This window comes from Hetaerina americana, unplaced genomic scaffold (genome assembly GCF_022747635.1).
Source record: "Hetaerina americana unplaced genomic scaffold, ioHetAmer1.1.p SCAF_50, whole genome shotgun sequence".
Classification (NCBI taxonomy): domain Eukaryota; kingdom Metazoa; phylum Arthropoda; class Insecta; order Odonata; family Calopterygidae; genus Hetaerina; species Hetaerina americana.
In genome coordinates this window covers 3,478,377-3,499,405 of record NW_027287096.1, presented here as the reverse complement: position 1 = coordinate 3,499,405, position 21,029 = coordinate 3,478,377, and the positions used below count along the sequence as shown (strand labels likewise).

Below are 21,029 nucleotides of genomic sequence, written 5' to 3'. Positions count from 1 at the left end.
GCATGCACTGACATCGTTATCATCAATGGTGATCTATACTGGGATTGCTTTATGCTACTCTCCACTCTGTTTTCCTTCGGCGTACCTCTTCATGTCTTCATTCTACTCCTCAGGCTTCACGTATGCCATCAGTTTTTTGGCAATCTTATTCGGTATCTTCCTCGGAAGTTTTTTAGCAAGCTATTTCGTCTTAACATTTGAATCATATTCGTTCTTTTTCCACTATTTCCATGGCTCTTTTTCCTTTTCAACTCTCTGCAAACGCTCGAATAAAAGTAAATGCATCTAAATTATCGAGTTGATATACGTTTGTTAGGAAGTCCTTTGAGGACATTCTGTCCTTTAGATTTTCGTTTGCCTTCCGTAGTCCTTGATTTACATCCATTATTTTATTATATTCTTATTTCACCGTTTATGTTTCGAATCTTTAGAGAAGTAGGCTCCAAATAGATGTAATGAATAGTCTTCTATTTTCGAGAATTGCATGTTGTGCTTTTTCACATCTTTCTAAATCAAGTGTTCGTTGAAAATCCTGTCTCGTTAGCGTTTCTGGTTACCTTTTTACCTTCTTGTTGTCATTCCTGTATATGCCGTCTCTTTAATTTAAGATACCATTTCATCATCATAAGTCGTGTTCATTGTCCAGCCGGTGCCCTTTTAACAGAGGTAGATTTGATGCCTGAATTTTCGATACAGAAGAATGTGGCGCAAATGAAAATACTTGTTTCCAGCAACTTCATCACATATGGCACGGTTGTTTTAAAACTAAAATTCTTCGCTAACGATTGAATTCCATTCCATTTTGTCGCCCTTTTCTGTTATTACGATCAGTATTTTTTAATCATTTTTCCGTCTTCGCCTTTTTCTAACCACAAGGTGCCAATCTCCAGTTCATTTTAGTTCTTTACTCCGTGAATGTTTACATTCTTCCTTGATATTTCATTGACTTTTTCCCTTCCCTTATCTGTATAATCAGTCAGGGTGCAGTGCGTAGATCATTATGATTCCTTGGTGTGTTTTTATCTTAAACATAGCGAAGCCTCTGTTACAAAATTATTCATTCACACTTCAAAAGACTTCGTGCATCATTCCCACTTGCTTCTGTATCTTCTTACTTTGATCTAATAGAGATGATCCTATTAATTTTGCTGATAGTTGTTCCGGTTATTGCGATGATCTCCAGCTTATTGCGCTCGATAAATAACTGCTGTATTAGTAGAAATTCTTTGGGTAATCGGAGGCCTATTTGTCGTCGACGTGTCACGGCAATTTCATAGGACTTCATCATTTGGCAGGCTTATCTAACCAAAGGAGAATACCAATATCCGCCGCTTGTGGTTCATGACTGTTTATTCATTTTGCATACCCTTTTATTTCACAAAACACACTTTTAACCTCTTGCGTAGCGATAGTGAAGTATGGTTGAGGATAGAGGAAGTGAAAGTTTGATAAATAATTTTAACCTCGCAATCCGGATTTCTTTGATTTCTATCTCTAGGGCTTGCAAATGAAATCCATTTGAGTCATTTTTTTAGAACTAAAACTAAACTTTTAAGCTAAGCTAAAAGAGCCTCTAAACTATAGGTTGTTATTTTAACATTGGATCCTTCAATTATTTAAAACATTTTTAAAATACGTAAAAAATAATTTAATTTTTTTAAATAACCTACCTAATACAAGATCAATTGAGATTTGGAAAAATGGTGAAACGAGTTGGTCGAATTATTAACGAAAAATCCCTTAGGGAATCAGAGATTACTGTCCAATATTTGAATAAGTTACCGTAAAGTGAAAATGTTTAAAAAAATATTAATGTACACGTAAAAATTAATATATCGGTTTGTATGAATGAAAGCTCAATACCGAGTCTCTTCACATATCACTTTACCGCCCGGCTCTCTTCCTGATTTCCACGAGCGTAAAGGTGAGTAATAAAGTAAGCTTCAAAAATAAAGTAGCGTTAAGTGCTTATTATACAGGCATTGCTCATTGAATAATTTCTTTCATTTCGTGATTTATAAAGGTTACATATCTGCCACAGTTTCATTTCGAGTCGTACTGCAAAAAACTTTACCCGGAGACTTCAATGCCTGTGTAGGATTTGACTATCGAATGATTTTTGCCAGGAATCGATTTTCATTCACAGTTGGCACGTATTCCACGATAGAATTAAGGTTTGGATTGCATTTAAACAGAAATACATTAAATACACGTTTATCGTTGGGATAAATAACTAAAGCATTTCTTGTAGGCAACGGTGGCGGGAACATTATTCGCAATGCCAAAATTCTTATCAGAGCTCAAATCACTATTACTCGATATTGTTCGTGAACTCACTCCCCGAAGTTAAACTGCGCCTGTGTGCTTGTGGATGAGGAGAGGTAACGTGAAAGAGAACGCACCTAAGGCTTTCAGACATGTGCCGATCGATGGTCGATGCAACAATGGTCGAGGATTGCCGATGTCCAATGATAATTCCTATTTCGGAGGTGAGCATTCCTAAGTAGGCCGGCGATTGACGCTGACGCTCGGATAAATCCTTGAATTGGATTAGTGCGGTGGTTAGTGTACTGTCTTCCAAAACCGATAACACGGGTTTAAATTCTGGAAATGGCACAAGCTTTAAATGCTATACCGAACCCTACATACGTTGCCAAGTAGGGATCGGGACCAAGCACTTTAAGTGCTTAACGCCGTCCTCCGGATGGAACGTTGTACTATGGAACCTTTGGCGTATTTAGGTAAGAGTAAGCTAATTCCGACGGCGCGTTTCTCTCCACTCTACCCGCATTCCCTGAAAATTCTCTTCCTCTCTTATGGCACTACAGCCCAGCTTGAGCTTTGGTCTCCCTTAGCTTCTTTTCCTCAATGCTTGTTTATCTCTTGCCTCTCTCATCCAGAGCCGCAATCCTAAAAGATTACGAGCGTCAATCAGTACTTCATCTTGCCAGTCCTTCCGTTCTTCCTATTGGTCTTTTACCATACATTCGGCTAATGCTCTCTTTCGCAGCCCTATCTCCTTCCTACCTTCAAATCCTACCCCTACAAAATTACCCATCAATTGTCCTCTGTTGTCGGTCACCTTCCCCTAATAGATACGGCTACTCGTGAATGATTGTTGCATGTACTGCCATTTGAGGAGGAAATGCTTATTAGAATCAGCTAATTGCTAATACAATAAATGCTTGTGCAACGACTAAAACCTACTTTTAATCAGTAATACTGCGTATTGTGTATTTTCGGATTTTTATTTCTCACTTTGTCTACATACTCGGTCATCTGTGCCATGGTTGCTTTACGTGGTCAGTACTAATACTTACTGTGTTATTTATGTATGAAATAATATCCGGTTTCTGAGAGGCACTGATTTTGTCTCTCTGTCGGTATGCAAAAATTGAGCTGACAACTAGTTATGGAGATCTCTTCATGCACTAAACTTCCCTCAGAATCAAAGTAGCAGGGGTAGGCAATATTTCCGAGTTTTTAAGCCTCAGGAGTATGTGATAAACAGTAGGTTTTTCCCGTGACTCCACCAATAGACTATATCTAAGGTTTCCTTTTCTTGCTTTCTACTGAAGCTGTGACCTGAATAACAATAAAAGTAGTCGATTTAAGGGCATTTTACTACTACTGCTATTCGGTAATCTAACGGTTAAGGTAGGTTTTTGGATGGACATAATTACTAATCAAATAATTTGTGACCACTAGCAAAACACAACATCCTACTCTACATCAGGTCCTTCTTCATCTCTGAGTACTTTCTTCCTCCCTTCATCCCATCCAACATCCCTATCCTGTTCCTTCCCTTTCCTCTTTTGCCCAACATTCTACCCTCTATCACAGTCTTCAACATCCCACTGCCGGTCAATACCCCCTTCATCCACTTTTCCTGCCTCCATAGGATTTCTCCCAACAAACCCCTCTCTTCGCCCACCATACCAAGTACTTCCTCATTTGTTTTCTTCTCTGTCCATTTCATTTTCTCCATTCTTCTCCACACCCACATTTCAAAAGCCTCCAGTCTACGTCTATCTTCCTGCTTCAATGACCACGTTTCCGTGCCGTACATAGCTACGCTCCATATAAAAGTTTTTACAAGTCTTTTCTTAACATCCGTACTCAACGTCCCTGTCATCAACTCCCTCCTCCTTGTGAAAGCCTCTTTGCCTAGCGCAATTCTTCGCCTTACGTCCCTATTACTTTGACCGTGTTGGTCCAAAACAGTACCGAGAAACGTAAACTGTTCTACCTGCTCTAGATTTTGCCCTTCTACTTTAATGTTAAGCTTAGCCTTTTTCTTTCTAGAAAATCGCATAACCTTTGTTTTATTAATATTGATTCTCATCCCATACCTGTCGCACTGAATTTCCAATTCACTCTGCAATGCTTGCAGCCCCTTGGCTGACTGACAAACTAAAGCTTGGTCATCAGCAAACCTAACTGATTTTACGAATTCCCCGCCCACTTTCATTCCTACCTCCAGTTCTTCCCATACCTCTTTGATCATTTCCTCTGCATACAGGTTGAACAGCAACGGTGATAATGGGCAACCCTGCCTTACACCTCTTCCTAACACTGCCCATCCGGACTCCCCGTTTCCCACCCACACCTGAGCAGTCTGAGGCATGTACAGGTTGCGGATTAGCCTCCTTTCCCTCCAATATATTCCTATTTTCTGCAGAATACTCAATAGTTTTTCCCAGTTCACTCTATCAAACGCTTTTTCGAAATCTACAAAACAGGCAAATACCTCCCGGTTGTGTTCTATATTCCTCTCGATTAATAATCTCATTACTGCAATGGCATCACGCGTACCTCTCCCCTTCCTAAACCCAAACTGATCATCCCCTAAGTAATCATTTGCCCTACTCTCTATCCTGTTGTTTATGATCCTGAGAACAACTTTAGCTGCGTGGGATATCAAACTAATCGTCCTATAGTCCTCACATGACGTGGCCTTTACCTTTTTCGGAATAGGAACTAAAACTGATCTCACAAAGTCTTCCGGCCAGATTCCCTCCTCATAAATACTACGGATCATCCCATATAGCCTCTTCCTCCCACATTCTCCTAAGCATTTTAAAAGTTCCGCGGGAATGTTATCCACCCTCACGGCCTTATTTAGTGTCATCTCCCTTAATGCCCTTTCTATCTCATTGTCTTGTATGCCTGGACCTAAGCTATCTTCCTCTACGTCATGTGCCTTTTCTATGTCTAACTTTGTTAGTCTAAGTTCTTTACTATACAGTTCTTCTATATATTCCTTCCATCTCTCTTGGATCTTTCCTGCGTCAACTATTACCTTACCCGCCTTATCTCTAACTGCAATCGTTGATCTTCCTTTCTTACTTCCCGATGAAGCTTTAACTTTGCTATACAGCGCACCGATTTCACCCTTCCTCTGCAGACTTTCCATATCCTCGCACTGCGTCTTCCACCATGCTTCTTTTGCTTTATTTGTTGCCCGCCTCAATTTATTGTTCAATTCTTTGTACTTCATTTTGTCTAATTCTGTATTTACATTCTCCCATTTTCGCCGCTCATCCATCTTTGTAATCATCTCATCCGTGACCCATGGTTTCCTAGTCCTTTTAGCGTTAACGGTTCCAATAGTGTCTTTTGCGGCTTTAGACAACCCTTTCTTGATACTTTCCCATTTTTCTTCGATAGTGCTTAGCTCTTTACCATCTTCCATGATTTCCTCTACCGCCTGTTTGTATTCCTTCCTTTTCAAACCATTTAATGCTTCTACATTCCATTTTCTAACTCGCTGCCCCTGCATTATCTTTTTGAAACGGACGCTACATTTCATAACAGCTAAATTGTGGTCTGAGTCCGCATCCGCTCCCGGGAAGCTGTGCGAATTTATCACACTGTTCCTAAACCTGTGTCTAACCAGGATATAATCTAGCTGATATCTTCCTGAGTCACCTGGCATTTTCCATGTATACCTGCGTCTTTTGTGGTGTCTAAACCAAGTGTTGGTGATGACTAACCCCTGTCTCCTGCAGAACTCAACTGCTTTCTCCCCGCGGTCATTCCTCGTGCCTAAACCGTAGTCCCCCACCTCGTCACCATCTCTTCCTTCGCCTACCGTCGCATTCCAATCCCCCATCACTATCAAATGTTTCCCTGCAGGAACACACGCGATCATGTCCTCTAACTGATCGTATATCCTATCGACCTCTTCTTCCTTATGGTTGCTCGGTGGCATGTATACCTGAATAATAACTAAGTTCGTCGGTTCTGCTCTTATCTCCACTAGTAGTATTCTATCCGTTACCTGCTGTATGTTGACTACGCTTCTTCATACCTCTTCATTTAATACTATGGCAACCCCTCGTTGGCTCTCGTCCCCGCCGCTGTATATTATTCTATACTTATCACTCCAGTAATCCCCGCTATCTTTCCATCTCACCTCGCATAGACCTAAAACATCTATATTTCCCCTTTCCATCTCTCGCTTAACATTCTTCAATTTCCCTGTCCTCATCATTGTCCTAACATTCCACGTTCCTATTCTAACTAATTTGGTCTTCTTCTCCTGCGTCTTCTGCCCTGCTGTTGCTGGTTTTCCCTTGCAAGGGTTTCGTGGGATGACGACCGCGGAAGCCTTGCCTCCCCCGCTGCCGGGCACGACACACGGCCGTTTGGGCCGAGCCCCGTGGTTGCCAGGACTCAAAATCTCTGTATTGTCCATCATATTTTTCTTGGGAATGATAATTGAGGTGGTTTCCCGTTGCCTTCCTCAATAGTGTTTTTAACGCGACACCATCACTTACTGGCCGCTCCACTGGGGTCAGACGCCATTGCAGCCGCCTCACTGAGGAACAGACGCTGTGTGGATCTTTCGTCTGGCTCCTGACCTTCGACCTATCTGGCATGGGTGACCCTACCAGGAGCAATTATTATTACTCCCGCCAGTACAGCTCTAGGGGTCATCGGAACGCACAAGCCCTTCCACCACGTCAAGGTTGTAGTCCGGGGAGGATTAAGGGCCTTTATCTCAAGAAATTAGAAAACATGATAAATCTATGACCCTAGAGGGCCAGTTCATATTTTTCAGTTGTTGGTATAACATTAACTCGAAAACATTACCTTCATAAGGGAAATATAGAGACAAATTGATTCCGTGAGAAAGTGGTCATGAATTGTCTCAAATTATTAACCGTGGAAATTTTGTGAAAATAAAATTGACTATTGATAAAGAAGTCATTTAATAACTTCGGAAATATTCAGATGGTTCATTAATTTCCCAATTATATCAAATAAATTTGTTTGAGAACATCTTAGCAATACAACTGCTTTACGGGCATCTCAAAATGATATACCAGATTATTTGCTGGAATGTACGCTGTTTCGTGTAAACATTTTAATTGAGATAAACGCTGACTTTTTGTTATGGTTGGTGAACATTATAATCTCTGTTCAAAATTTCAATTTGTTGTTGTACTTCGGGAAATGTTACCCGACGGAAGGCCAGTTGCAATATTTTTTAGTTTTACCAGCCCTAATGACTAACCTTCTTTGGGGAAAACTGGCTTACCATCCTCGTTCAGGGAAACGGAAAGAGAAATTATATCCTCAAGTTCAAACGATAACAAAATACCGTAATGATTTTGCTTATTTCATACATTTTTGAAGCCACCTTGCCCTTGACTTAGCCACCAATTGAAGAAATGACTTTAATATCACACAAATTCTAACATCGACCTGTCCTTTCCAACGCCAGTAAAAGTATCAACTTCATCCAGATCTTTATATTTGTAGGATATTACGGAGATTGGCATACATTTTGAAAATAAAAAAAATACTATTATCTAGTTAGCAAATTTTCACCAGCGAATTTTTTAGAGTCTGCATTTAATTATGCATTTGAAATGATTGGCTAGAATCACATTGATTTAAAATTTATTTGTCAGGTTCCATAATTTGCTTACAATTTTACCAGAATACCTGATTTTCCAAATTATAAACTTGTCAACATGAATAAATTCGCATTTGAACACAGGGTTACTTAACCTTGGATCTCCAAAGAAAGCTGGATAGCCCATAGGATTTCTCACAGAATGAACGATATTTCAGCAAAAGATTACTTTTGTGGGTAATGACATAAGGGATCGGCGCAAAAACCTTTAATAGGAGTTAACGTTTATATGGTCGTGCGACATTGAGGCTAGCAAGTACGGAGATAGTGAGATTAAAAGTGATAGCAATGTAATGACTGCGACGGATGGGGAAATTAAAATGGATTAACCGAGTGTCGAATGGAGTGCCTCGAAGTGCAGGCGCAGACAAACCTATGAAAGATACTGACGAGTAGAAGAGAAAATGATTGGAGATATTTTAAAGCACAGTAGTTAAATGAAGAAAGCATGTAAAGGAAGTAGGATAACGGTGTGGAACCAAGGATAAATAACGGGAAAGAAGTTGGGAAACAAATATTGAGAAAGACACTCTGAAGTAATCAAGAGATCAGCAGGAAATACTCGTTGAGTCAGTCTGCTTCACGCCAATGTTCGGATAAATAGCCTATTTTAATAACACATTTTAAATATCTTTCATATTCTTTTCCTCATTCAAATGAACAAATAGAGGATAGTTAGGATTTTGGCCCAAACGTGGCCTATTAAGATACTACTGACATTTTCTCCACGCTTTTTTCCCCTTCCCAGTTACAAGAGCTCCTGCGTATACCAAAAAACATTTTTAAAAAACTATTTGTATCCAACTGTGTTAAAATGTAACGCGGTTGATAAAAATGCAAAAAGTATAAATGTCCATATACCATTGATACTAAATGACGCTGCGAATTTACACATTCCATGAAACTCGAAGGTAAATTGGTTATTTCGTAGTACGATGTGTTGTTAGTAGTGGAAGTCATTAACCTTCGATTATTCGCTTCCACTTATTCACATCTAACTGCTAGATGTCATATAAGTGAGATTCTCGTTGATCATGCAAAATTTATAGAATGGTCAGCTATGGCTTAGCAAGCCACTACACATAAAAAAAGAGCCTTCATTTTATCATGAGAACTAATAAAAAAAAACTTTGCCCTTGTAACGCATCGTAGATCCTTTCCTACCTAAGACAGCACTCTATGTACCCTCCTTACTTACTTATTTTTAGGTTTGATCTCAACACTTGATGCCCCCATGAATCGTGCAATATTTTCTGGGATGCTTACTATCCCATAACCTTTTTTATTATTCTCTGCTTCCCCTATTATTATTCCTTTCACCTCGGAAAACTCGTGCGGCCAATCGCAGATTCCACTGCCCATGCGGCAAGGGAGGAGGAATCAATTTTGAGTGGAATACAAATGCTGTTGATTCAAATGGAAACGAAATCCCATTGGCGGGCATGGTTGATTAGGCGAGCCATGGTTGCTAGAACACAGTTGCACGTCTACGTCGCACACTACGTTGCGCGTCTGTTGGGAGTAGCTAGCGTATTTCTCTCCCAGCAGGGGAATGAATCGGCGTTTTTTTTTAATCCGGCCCTAGAGATACTTATCGCAATTTTTACGAGACAGAGAGACAGTAAAGATTGTGTGTTACGACCCATAACTCTGAGGTTATATTTCAGTTTTTTTGGTGACGCATGAATGATTAATAATCTTAAATGGTGAACTTTCTCGAGATCTTGGGACAATAATTAAGCTGCCCTTAAATAAAAGTTAGACGGTAAAATATGAGATAAAGTTTGAAATGAGTGAGCATTTAGGGACAGGGAACAACGCCAGTCCCACCAATACTCGTTCTATCTGCCGATTACCATTACTCTCGCTATTTAGACACGGTTAGCTAAGAGAAGCGGAGATGATCAATTACTCAGAAGCTCGCCTTTCGGACTCAGACGTTTCATTTTTTCTGTCACAGCAAATCGTTTCCGGGAAGGTTCTTCGATTAAATATGGTTCGTCTCCTGACCTTCTTAGCTGTCAGATGTGCAATATAAGACGCAGTGAACGATTAAGATAGAACTTTTTTTGACGATGGCTTATGAACCATGATGGCACCAGGACTAACTAATTGAGAAGGGGAATCCTTCATGAGACGTTTAAGAATTAAGGCATTCGGCAAATTTTTTTTGTCATAGCTGTTGGAGAAACTTCCATCAATGTGCGAAAATATTCCGCGGGCAACTCTAATTCTGATAAAAATGCTAGAAAGGTCTTCATCAGATCATCATCATCGGATCTGCATCAAAGATCGATGCCTGCCGCCGTTAGATAACTTTTATTTGGATTATTATTGAGCTAATGCATTGAAATCGACTCGGTTGACGCTTTAGCTGACGTTATGTAGTGTAGTGTGACAGTTTTTCTCAGCGGAAACAACATTTTTTTAAGTTGTATATTTTTATTCGATCAAACTAGGTGTGTATATTAACCGGAGTTTACTACTCGTATGTATGAATAACTTTTCTATGTAAGATTTCAAAACTGTAACATTTTGAAATCTTACGTTTAATTCGGGTGGATTACCTTTCCGTTCGATATAGCTTTCAAAAGCTCCTAAATTAAATGGAATAATTTTCAGAAGATCGACTAAAATATTGGAATGTCAAACATAATTATTTGGTATTCTACCGCTTTAGGTAGGCCTTGGATGGACACAGATGAACATGCATACATGTATACATTTTTTGCCCCGCATAACAAGACAAACTGAAACCCAACTCTATTACAAGCTGTTCTTTAATTCCGCATATATAACATAAACAAGGTATTCAACCCGAAGGTCGGTTTGGTGATGATAGAGTTCACCCAGTACTAAACCCTACGGCGGGTGAAATCCTACATAAGGGTAGGGGGGGCAGTTTCTTTCCTTGTGCCGATTATGGTTGCCCAGGAAATTTTGGTACGCAAAAAATCACATAGCTTGGGTCGAGCAGCAGGCACCCAGAGAGGCTTCCCCGGGAATCGAACCCGGGCCTTTCGATCTGTAGTCCAACGCTCTACCCCTGGACTACCGTAACCCACAAAATCCTCCTATACGAGCTTGCATGCTACCTTATTTCATTCCGCGTACACATTCATAGCAAAGTCAGCATACAAGTATACTTGTATACTCTACCTCCCTTCATTCCACAACCAAGCGTAAGGAATCCTAAATATCTAGCTTCACTGATCGACGTCAAGTGCACTGAGAGTCTGATGGAATGAAGAATGAAATACACAAATGAAAAAAAATACACAGAATATAATTTGATAGTTTTGATATGAGAACTCCTCAGGGAGATTTCAGTATATTAATCGGATAAACATGTGTCTCCGATGTATCTGCAGGCTCATGATGACACTAGCATAAGTGAAATCAGGTTTGATGATCACTCATTGAGGAATACACCTTATCTGCGATATCTAGAGAAGGAATTTTTCGTATTGCACTGTTGGGCTAACGTGAGAAAATCAAAGAATAACACGATGGGAGAGGAAATGGGGAATGTTAAGATAATTTTTTTCCAACAGTCTCAAATATAGCGTGCCTAGACATGTGCCATCGTGTTGGCCATAGAGGCTGCTGCCATCAGTGCCATCATGTTGACCATGTGTAAGAATATACATGGAACAAACCTAGGAGGGTTGGCTGCGTAGGTTTTCGCGGCGGTGGTTTGAAGTACTCTGCATTGTCGGGTTTCACCGCGTCGTTGTCTGAATCAAACAACGACGCGGTGAAACCCGACAATGCAGAGTACTACAACCTAGGGGGGTTGTTTATAAAGACCAAGAACACCAACAACCTTTGACGGCGGTACCCTGTGTGAGGTTTAAGACGTTTCACGCGGATACCTGAAAAATATAATGAACGGAAAACGCAGGAAGGATAATTGTTCTCACAAAATTGCACATCTTTTTAGTTGCCACGCATATTATGTCAGTAAGCGCTATTCCGTTAGCATTTTATGAATACTTATATGTAAACTGATTTTATAAAATACGGTGATGACACATTATCTTCGCTTTGGAAATCTAGGTAATTCTAAAGTTACCTGTCATGAAAAGTATTTTTGAATCAGATATGAAAACAACCTCCATAAAGGCGAATGCAAAATTCTTGTTTTACACTCGCTGCCACTGTCATGTTACTAATATGTAATTCAGTATTCTCTACTAGAGATGTCAAATACGAGGCATATTCATAAAGTAAGGGCCATTTGCTTATATTTAAATATTGGCGCTTCAGAACACAGTTTTACTCCTGCAGCGCCAGATACTGATTCATTTAGAAGCTATAGCAGCATTTGTTTTGTTTCAGAAGTCGTTTGTTGGTCCATGCATGCAAACAACAATGCCCGCGACAATAGTTCATCTCGCCAGCTGTTAAGCGCGTTCTGTCATACGATTCTTGTATGCAAAAGGATTGTAGCCTGCTAAAATTCATCGGGAGTTATGACTAGTTTATGGACATACAGTTATGATTGAAGGAAAGGTTAGAAAATGGTGCCGTGATTTTAAAAATGGACGAACAAATGTCCATGACGAAGAGCGAAGTGGCAGACCCAGTGTTCTGACCGATGAAATTGTTTCACAAGTGGAGCAAAAATTGCGATGTGATCTTCAATTGACGATTAATGGCCTGGCTGAACAATTTCCTCAACTTGGACGTACTACTGTCTACAATATTGTTACAGAAAACCTCGGATACCACAAATTGTGTGCAAGGTGGGTTCCGAAACACTGCTGCCAAAACGAATAAGAAAATTCAAGATTTTCGTTGGGAACTCTTTGACCACCCACTGTACAGTCCTGACCTTGAACCTATTGACTACTCTCTCTTCTTGCACTTGAAACAGTGACTCGGTGGACAACGTTTCGAAACCGAAGAGGAACTCAAGAACGGCGTTGTCAATTGGTTCAACTCTCAGGCGGCGTGCTTCTCTGCAGAGGGGTAAAAGAAGCTGGTGCAGCGGTACGAAAAATGCTTAGAAGTGAACGACGATTATGTAGAGAAGTGAATTAGGCTTGTAGCTAACTAAAAGTACCAATAAAATGTGTTTCATATGAGTATATTTTTTCCTGTGACCAAACGGCCCTTATTTCATGAACATGCCTCGCACTTACCCCTTCAAGGACGACTATCGTTTTTACAAATCAATCTCGTATATCTATATGTTATAGGTTTATAATGGTTGGGACAGTGCGTTTCGATGAACCGTCATTGATTGGACACTACTTATGATGCTACCATCTTTGTACACTATATCATTCGACCCATTTTACTTCCACAAATTTCTCCAAAAATTATGCTCAAAATGATTATGAGATGACTCTCAATTTGATACTCGTGTATTGAATTTAAACGCTGTGATAATGAAATACTTCTGACTCAGTGAAAGGTTGAAGATGCTTCGGTTTTAGTTGAAGCTTGAGGGTGTGACTTTGTGTGTTCCACTTACCATGGGGCATCGTCCCTTAAATGAGCTAATCCACGTTTCAAAATTCATTTTATTTTTGCTTTCATTATTCTCTGATCAGGGGAGGATAAACTGCCAATTCATCAGGCTCTTTGTCGCGTTTACTTTATCTTGATTAAACCTAATTATAGCCACGGTGATGAATTGGCAGAATAATGGCCTTGTTAAATAAGCACGTGAGGTTGACTTGCCTCTATTGCATAACTTATCGAAATAGCTCGAAACTGGTCATTGAATTTTAATTCCGAGATAGGATACCTCACCTATATAATTATATTATATTGGAGACTTAATAAATGCGTAATTAAATTTTATAATTCGAAGCTTCAAGTATCAAATGAATTTGGGAACGAAAGCGAAGTTAAGCCATACGGTGAATAATTAATAACGATAGTCTATGAAATTCGGTTTCAAAGCTAACTCATTCGTTAAACCTGGGGCTGGTAATATTTTTAAGAGCTAACCTTGAGCGTTTTTGTGTCTATTTTAGAACTACTGGATCAAAACAGCGTGAGTGAACATTTTTAAATTGTGCGAGAAGAAATTTACCAAAATTTTACTAATGTGTAATTTGTAAATTCTTTTCATTCCACTGTTCAGCGCGCTAAAGGATGGGAAGCACTATAATAGAATTGTAAGTTTAGAAGTAAGTACCATTCCGTTTAAGATGTTTTAGGACTTTTCTTTACTCATTTGGTTAAAGTAGATAAAGTTTCCTGTGTCAACTTCTCGAATGTCGGACGATCTCGACGCACCGCGGTTGGCAGCCTTGAAGGAACAGAGGAAGTTCCTGCTCACTGAGTGAACTCAAATATATTTTCTCCTTCTCTTATCGTCGATGAGCATACGAAGGTGCTCTTTTAAGGCGCCAGTGGGCCGAAATTCCTCGTTTTACTAGGGCGTACCATAAAATGCCGCCACACACTTCATCTGTACGTGCAAGTCATTCTGTATAACCACTCTCTGCGATGCGCATACTGACTGCCTACTTATGACCTGCAAGATCCGGCCTCCCACGCCAAGGCAGAAAAATAAGCATAAAAAAGATGTCCACTGCTTTTGGGAGCTGTCAGACAACGTAAACAAGGCACAACCGAAACCGCCTCCGTCTCCCCCCCTAAAATGGGTAGTTGGTTCAACTCACTTAAGGTGGCGTTGGCAGACGTCTACGGAAAACCTTTAACGCTTCTCTACCTTTTTTTTGGTTCCCCACACCTTGCCCATCTTGCAGTGCGTTCGTTTCACACATCTCTCACTCGACGAAATGTTTTTCCTTGACTACAGCAAGATCATTCTTTCGAGGGTTTTACTCAAATGCTATTCCTCACCGAACATATTTTCCAAAAAAGCTGACCCAGAAAATGCTCACAAGTGTTAATAATTTATATGTAGTTACTAACTCTGCATCATATTACAGGAACGGTAAGCACCTAGTGTTTAAAACATTCATTAGAAATCAATCTCAGAAAGTAAAGGCGTAGAAAATGCATTTTATTTATATGTTATCCTATGAGCATTTTTGCTCTTTAATCTGTACATGTGCGGCAATTGCGTATCTTTGTCGCGTGTATGTTATTTTCTCGACTCCCATTGCTATTCATGTTCCACTTAGGTGATCATCAGCATGAAGATCTATGTTTGGAGACGCATTTCTGAGGGTGATTATATGCACTAGAGTTTCCCGTTTAATTTGAACTAAATTAGTAAGTGAACTAAATTAAAAAAATATTCCACGGGGAACGGTTGGAAGAATAATGTTATGTCGTCGGGTACACCAATGCAATATAATGTGTCAATACACAGAAATTCAACAGGCAAAGAACTCATTTCACTTGACAATTCAAACTCAGTTCAATTTACTAAGTTATTGATGTGTTCACCAACTATCACTCCACCACTGACTGACTACATAAATTTCCGGGTACGTATTGCAACAAGTCAAATAAAATTTCACAACGGATTTACACGCATTGGTGGATTCGAATAAATCCTTGGTGGTGAAATTCAATACATTTTTACTGTTACACACGTACAGTATTGTACAATACACATGCGGCATTTTTCTCTGTGTTCCTATCTCTTTGGCTCCACTTTTCCACCAATTACTCCGCCATTCTGATTTCATACAATTCATTAAGTTAGTAGTTCTGGATTTTATGGACTTGTTAACCTAGGTGGGTAGAGAGTTTTTCTATAGGCCAGAAGTTGCCGAGTTCAAATCCGTTTGATACCTCTGGGCACGTTCTTCTAAAAATGCCGAAGTGTGTTATTTTCTGGATGCTTATGGGATGCCGCAGATGGACAGAATTATGAAATGGCCCCCCCACATACACTGAATGTGCAGGGCTGTTCCTCGATTGTTTTTACGAAACAGGATTAATATGAGCTGATGTATACACTCCTCTAAAGAACCACACTCCTGGTTGATGGCCCTGGAAGTTTTCAATGGTCATTTTACGCTATGCCTTTCTTCTTTCCTTCTATATCTAGATTTTTCTTCAAGAAGCATAGTACCGCGCTCTCCTCCGTCCCGGCTACTTAGACGAGATGGCGCCGACCTCGTTTGAGTCAGTCATAACATTGATAGTGGCCCCTTCTACGACGTGAAAAACACGGGTTGGGGGGCGAAAGAGAGGCATAGAAAACGAATGGAAAGGCGATTGATGGTGTTTTATCTTTTTCATTTTTTCCTCCTGGGTGTTTCGGATGAGCATCGTTTAGGGTCGGTGAGTTTAACGCCTGATTTGTTTCGCCTGAATGGTCTCCCATCAATTCATTTTACATGGCGTACACTCTCTCTCCAAAAGACTCGGATGGTTTTGTTGGCGCCGAGCGTTCGGAACGGTAGGGAACCCCTTGGTCTGACGAATTGATTTTCGCGTTTGTCTTCTTCATTTCCCTTTCTCCTAATCCTCCCTACGAGTCTCTTCCCTTGCCTTTTCCATTCCCGAGTGTGCCTGCCTCTTGCGGTCGAAGATTTCCCTGCTCTCTCCACAGGTCCCGCCCGATCGATCAAGACAGAAGTTGAAATTAATTAACTGGGAGGAAACGAGGTCGTAATTCTTTCGAACGTTGACGAATATGGTGGCTCGTGAACTGGAACAGAATTCGGGACTGGAACAGCCGTCTTCGGCGTGTGTCTAATCTTACTGGGGGCATGGTTTTGAAGTTTGTTCGATATAATTGCGATACTATGTTATCGAGGTAAGATAAGGCTTGCCCAGCCATTATGCGAATTGATGCCAATCCTTGCTGGCTAATGCTTATACGAATTCGGACATTCATTGATATTGCTGTTGCCTTGTTTTCAGTTGTAGTATTAGGACAATTTTCTGTGTTTTAATACAACAATTTCAGAGTGTAAAAAATCATTCGCCTTGACTGGGATCCCGGTCCAGGTCTCTCTCTCTCTCTCTCTCTCTCTATATATATATATATATATATATATATATATATATATATATATATATATATTATATATAAATACATATATATATATAAAAATATAAAAATACATATATATATATATATAATTTTGACATGAATATAGAACCTGATCTTCGCGACTAAAACGAATACGATCCTATTTGTTTTTAAAACTCTCCATGGCTCGTTCGCCTCGTAGAACACTTTTGAAAAATCGAACAATTTCCTTACTTCAGAATTTTATCATTGACTAGATAGTATTTCATTGTTTTCTTGTAAATCGCAAAAGCGCGGCCAAGTTCATTCTTCTTGTAGGTTTTGCCATGAAATGCTAGCGGAGAGTGTCACCAGAGTGTATTCTTTATCCGTCTCTGAAACGTGGTGATAACTGTTTACTTTGGACAGATATATTTCACTATTTCTTTGTTTGCCTAATTTTGATGCCTTGGGATTCTCAAATGCTACTTCTAATTTTCCATCAGTCGAAAATTTTACCGATATTAGTGAATCTAGAATTCGGATTGACTAAACGCTCCTCCGTCAATTACCACGGTTCGGGAAAATTAGTTCACAACGCAAATTATTTATTTTTTTAACTACCACCAAACGAAATTTTGACTTTGGGTTTAAGTGTTTTCAGTAATAGCATCATTCGGATTTCATATATTTACAAGGCCTTGTGTGATAAGTGGTCCAGTCACATTCTAATTCAGATATTTCTCCCATGCAGATTTCAACTCTTGATACATATTTCCTAGATACATGAAGATTTTAAGAAAAGAGTAAATTGAACAAGGTGAAACGAATGGCAAGAAGAATATCGATCATTGAAGCATATAGCCCAGAAATTAAGCTGAATAAGGAAATCTATTACGAGTTGAAAAGATTATGAACTCTTTTTCATTTAAAAGGAGTCACGAGACGTGGATTTCGTGCGAGAAATTCAGTTACGGTCGATAAATGACTAAAATATATTTCATAACGCAGGGTTGCATCAAGTGAAACTTAGTTGGTTGACTTATTGAAACATATCACTTTACAAGGTTTTGCATTCATTTTAAACGCTAGTTTCTTTTATTGAAAGTTTAAAAAATAACTCGTACTGTAAAGTAACTTAGAATACAAATGGTCTGAATAACAAAATGGGTTTGAATAATAAAAATTAATGAATCAATTAGTAATTAGGATTGTATTTAGACTGTATTGGACGTAATGCTTCTCATACAAGCCATTAATAAAACTCCACGACTACAGCAAATAATACTACGAATAAATTTCGAGCTCCAGTAAGTACACAATTAAGCGGATGATTTTTTTACACTTGCTGCAATTATGCATAAACATAAAATATTATTCGCAAAAATAAGCAAAGTGTCATATTAGTAATATATATCCTATGCATGTATATATACATACATTTATATATATATAGTTTTTGTCTTTATAATGATATATATATATATATATATATATATATATATATATATATATATATATATATATATATATATATATATATATATATATATATATCATTATAAAGACAAAAACTGCCTAACTGGGAAATCCCTGCCATAGGAAAATAGCTATCCATGAAAAATTGCCAATCTGATTTGGTTGTTATTTTATCTTTGTGGGTCTCAACGAGAAGCGTCTGAGAAAAGGATGCGAATTTACCTCGTCTATTCTGCTGTTCATCTGTTGAAATTCTCAAATTTTCAATTGTAATCATACATATACATTAGACATGGTTTCAAAAATGTATGAAAGAAATTATTATGGTATCTTCATAACAATACCATGAATTTTACATGAGCACGGCATAATTCTGTAATTAGAAGATTTTCAATAGACATTTAGATTGATAGAGGTCTTCATTAGGGCGAAATTGTGACCAAATGGTCACTTCTTCCACTTAATCCATAATAGTACTGACATCGAAACATTAATTTTATAATTAATTCCCACTTCACATGCATATTAATTTATTTTCCGTCTGATTGAGAATTCCAAGAGCATAAAAATTCTGAAACATATTAATTTGTACTCCTAAGGTGGCTGGAAAAACTAAATCAAAATTTCCAATAAAATTAAAATTTTATAATTGTAAATATTTTCACTGAGCGAAGTTCCGATGCAAAATGCCTTAAGGCGAAAAACTGTAATCACGATTGATCGCATTGCATTCACAAAAACATCAGCTTTCTGTTGAAGTGCTAGGAAATAATTTTTCTACCGGTGGTATATTCACAACTTATATAAATGCCTGATTTTTTACGTACAATACATAAAAGTTTAATGTCAGAAACACTGCGTTTTCGTCCTGATATCACCATTAAATTTTGTCATCGCACGTTAATCTTAATCATATTAAGAATTTTTGGTTTTAATAATCGTATGAAATTGAGAAAATAATTCGGAAAGTGATATTTGTTTTAAATAAAATCTAAACGGACTCGATAGGTTAATTAGTTACTCGGATGGGATATGGGATTCTATTTACTAAAATGGAATTAAATGAAAACTGCAGGGAATTGGCCAACTGCGAGTGATAGATTTCATGGTCTATTTTAATTTAAATTTAGTGACAAAATGCTAGCGGAATGCAGGCATTCCTCAGTTAACCGTGCGCATACTAAACAAATCTCGTCTTTCTGCATGTTATGGTTTTCGATATATTTTTAAGTACACATTCATCTTTTACGGTAGCGAACATTGCGTACTGAATTTCAAAGCAGTGGTCTTGGCCAATATCCATCATCTAAGATAAAGAAAACGGTCCCAAAAGTTATTCAATCGACAAGCCGAAGGCGTAATGCGCATCCAGATTATTGACAACTTCGAGTATGTCGTTGCGAGGTAGCGTGGGATAGGTCAGGGAATGAATCAATGAGTATAACCACCCAAATATTCCACGAACACGGTGACGTTGTTTTCAGACGGAAATGACGGCAATGTTAATGGGAGCAGTTCTCAGGTCATTCTCAAGTTAGAACACTTACAGTTAATTGATGAGGCGTTCTTTACCGGCAAACTGCGACGCATAAGATGATTCAGACGATCGGAAGCGATATTCCCCATGGAAGTAAATGATTTTAATTCTCCTTGATATTCTTAAAACCGATGTTAGATAAATATTTCTCATTCAAAATAAAAACATCCGCTGGAATCGTATAACATATGATTCTAGACTTAAAAAAATCGTATTCACCTCGTTTACTTGATGGTTTCAGGAATGATGATTAAAAACAGAAAAAAATCCATCTTTATGTTAAAATGAACACATTTATCAAGATTCATCGTCATTGACAACTCAACCCTTTGTTTTCCTCACTCAAATACCGTTCCATTATCTTGATTTTCTCTTAAAATAAATTAATATTATTTGAGAACGCAACTAATTAGACGCGACATTCATTTGATCTACTTAACTTCCTCCCTTCACTATTTTTCTTACATGATGGCACAAAAATTTGTTTCAAGATAAAAACCGATATTAGGTTATTTCTGAATACTATTCCAATTCAAACCACATAACTGAATTTTGGCGCGGCTACTGCATCGTCAGGCTGAGGAGAACATATCGATTTGACCGTAGACATATCATGGGTGGGATCTTGGTCATTCACGCGCATGGGTAAGAAATGGCTTACCAAATGGAAGAGGCCATCCCGAAGAAATAGACGAGGAGGAAGACTGCAGTGCATGCCCCAGGCCCCGAGGCGTGGTGCCTTAGGATCAGCACCGCTCCGGGCGCCGACGTCGCCCCCATCGCCGTGGTCCCCATCACGTCTTCGCAGGCTATCTCGTCGTGTCCCAACAGCGCCCTCACCAGGTAACCGACCCCGACCAAGAAATAGCACGCGGACAGGAACACTATGGGCCGCTCGGGGTAACGGAACCTCTCCGCGTCAATCAGGAACGTCGAGACGGTCGCCAGCGTCGAAACGCAGCACACCCCTGCCCACAGGGCCAGCCACGCCGAGGCAAATTTCCTCTCGGCGTTCGAGGCGAAGGCCACGTCGCACGGGAAGGCGCAATTGGGCACGTCCGCCACCATCACGCTCTTGTTGTACCAGGGCGAGTCGCGGGAGAGCGACACGAGGGGCGGCCGGCAGGCACAGGCGCAATCGCCGGGACCTCCCCGGCCCGGCGGCGCACCGACGCCGGGCGGGA

At 39.4% G+C, this 21,029-nt stretch overlaps 1 protein-coding gene across 1 annotated transcript in view; it reads right to left on the bottom strand.

Annotated features, from left to right (window-relative positions):
* Window positions 1-21,029, bottom strand: part of LOC139694563 (frizzled-5-like) — a 30,216-nt gene that overhangs the window by 8,424 nt on the left and 763 nt on the right. The window contains exon 2 of the mRNA XM_071593065.1: window positions 20,507-21,013. Coding sequence (XP_071449166.1) covers window positions 20,507-21,013 — 507 coding nt within the window. The remainder of the gene's footprint in view (window positions 1-20,506; window positions 21,014-21,029) is intronic.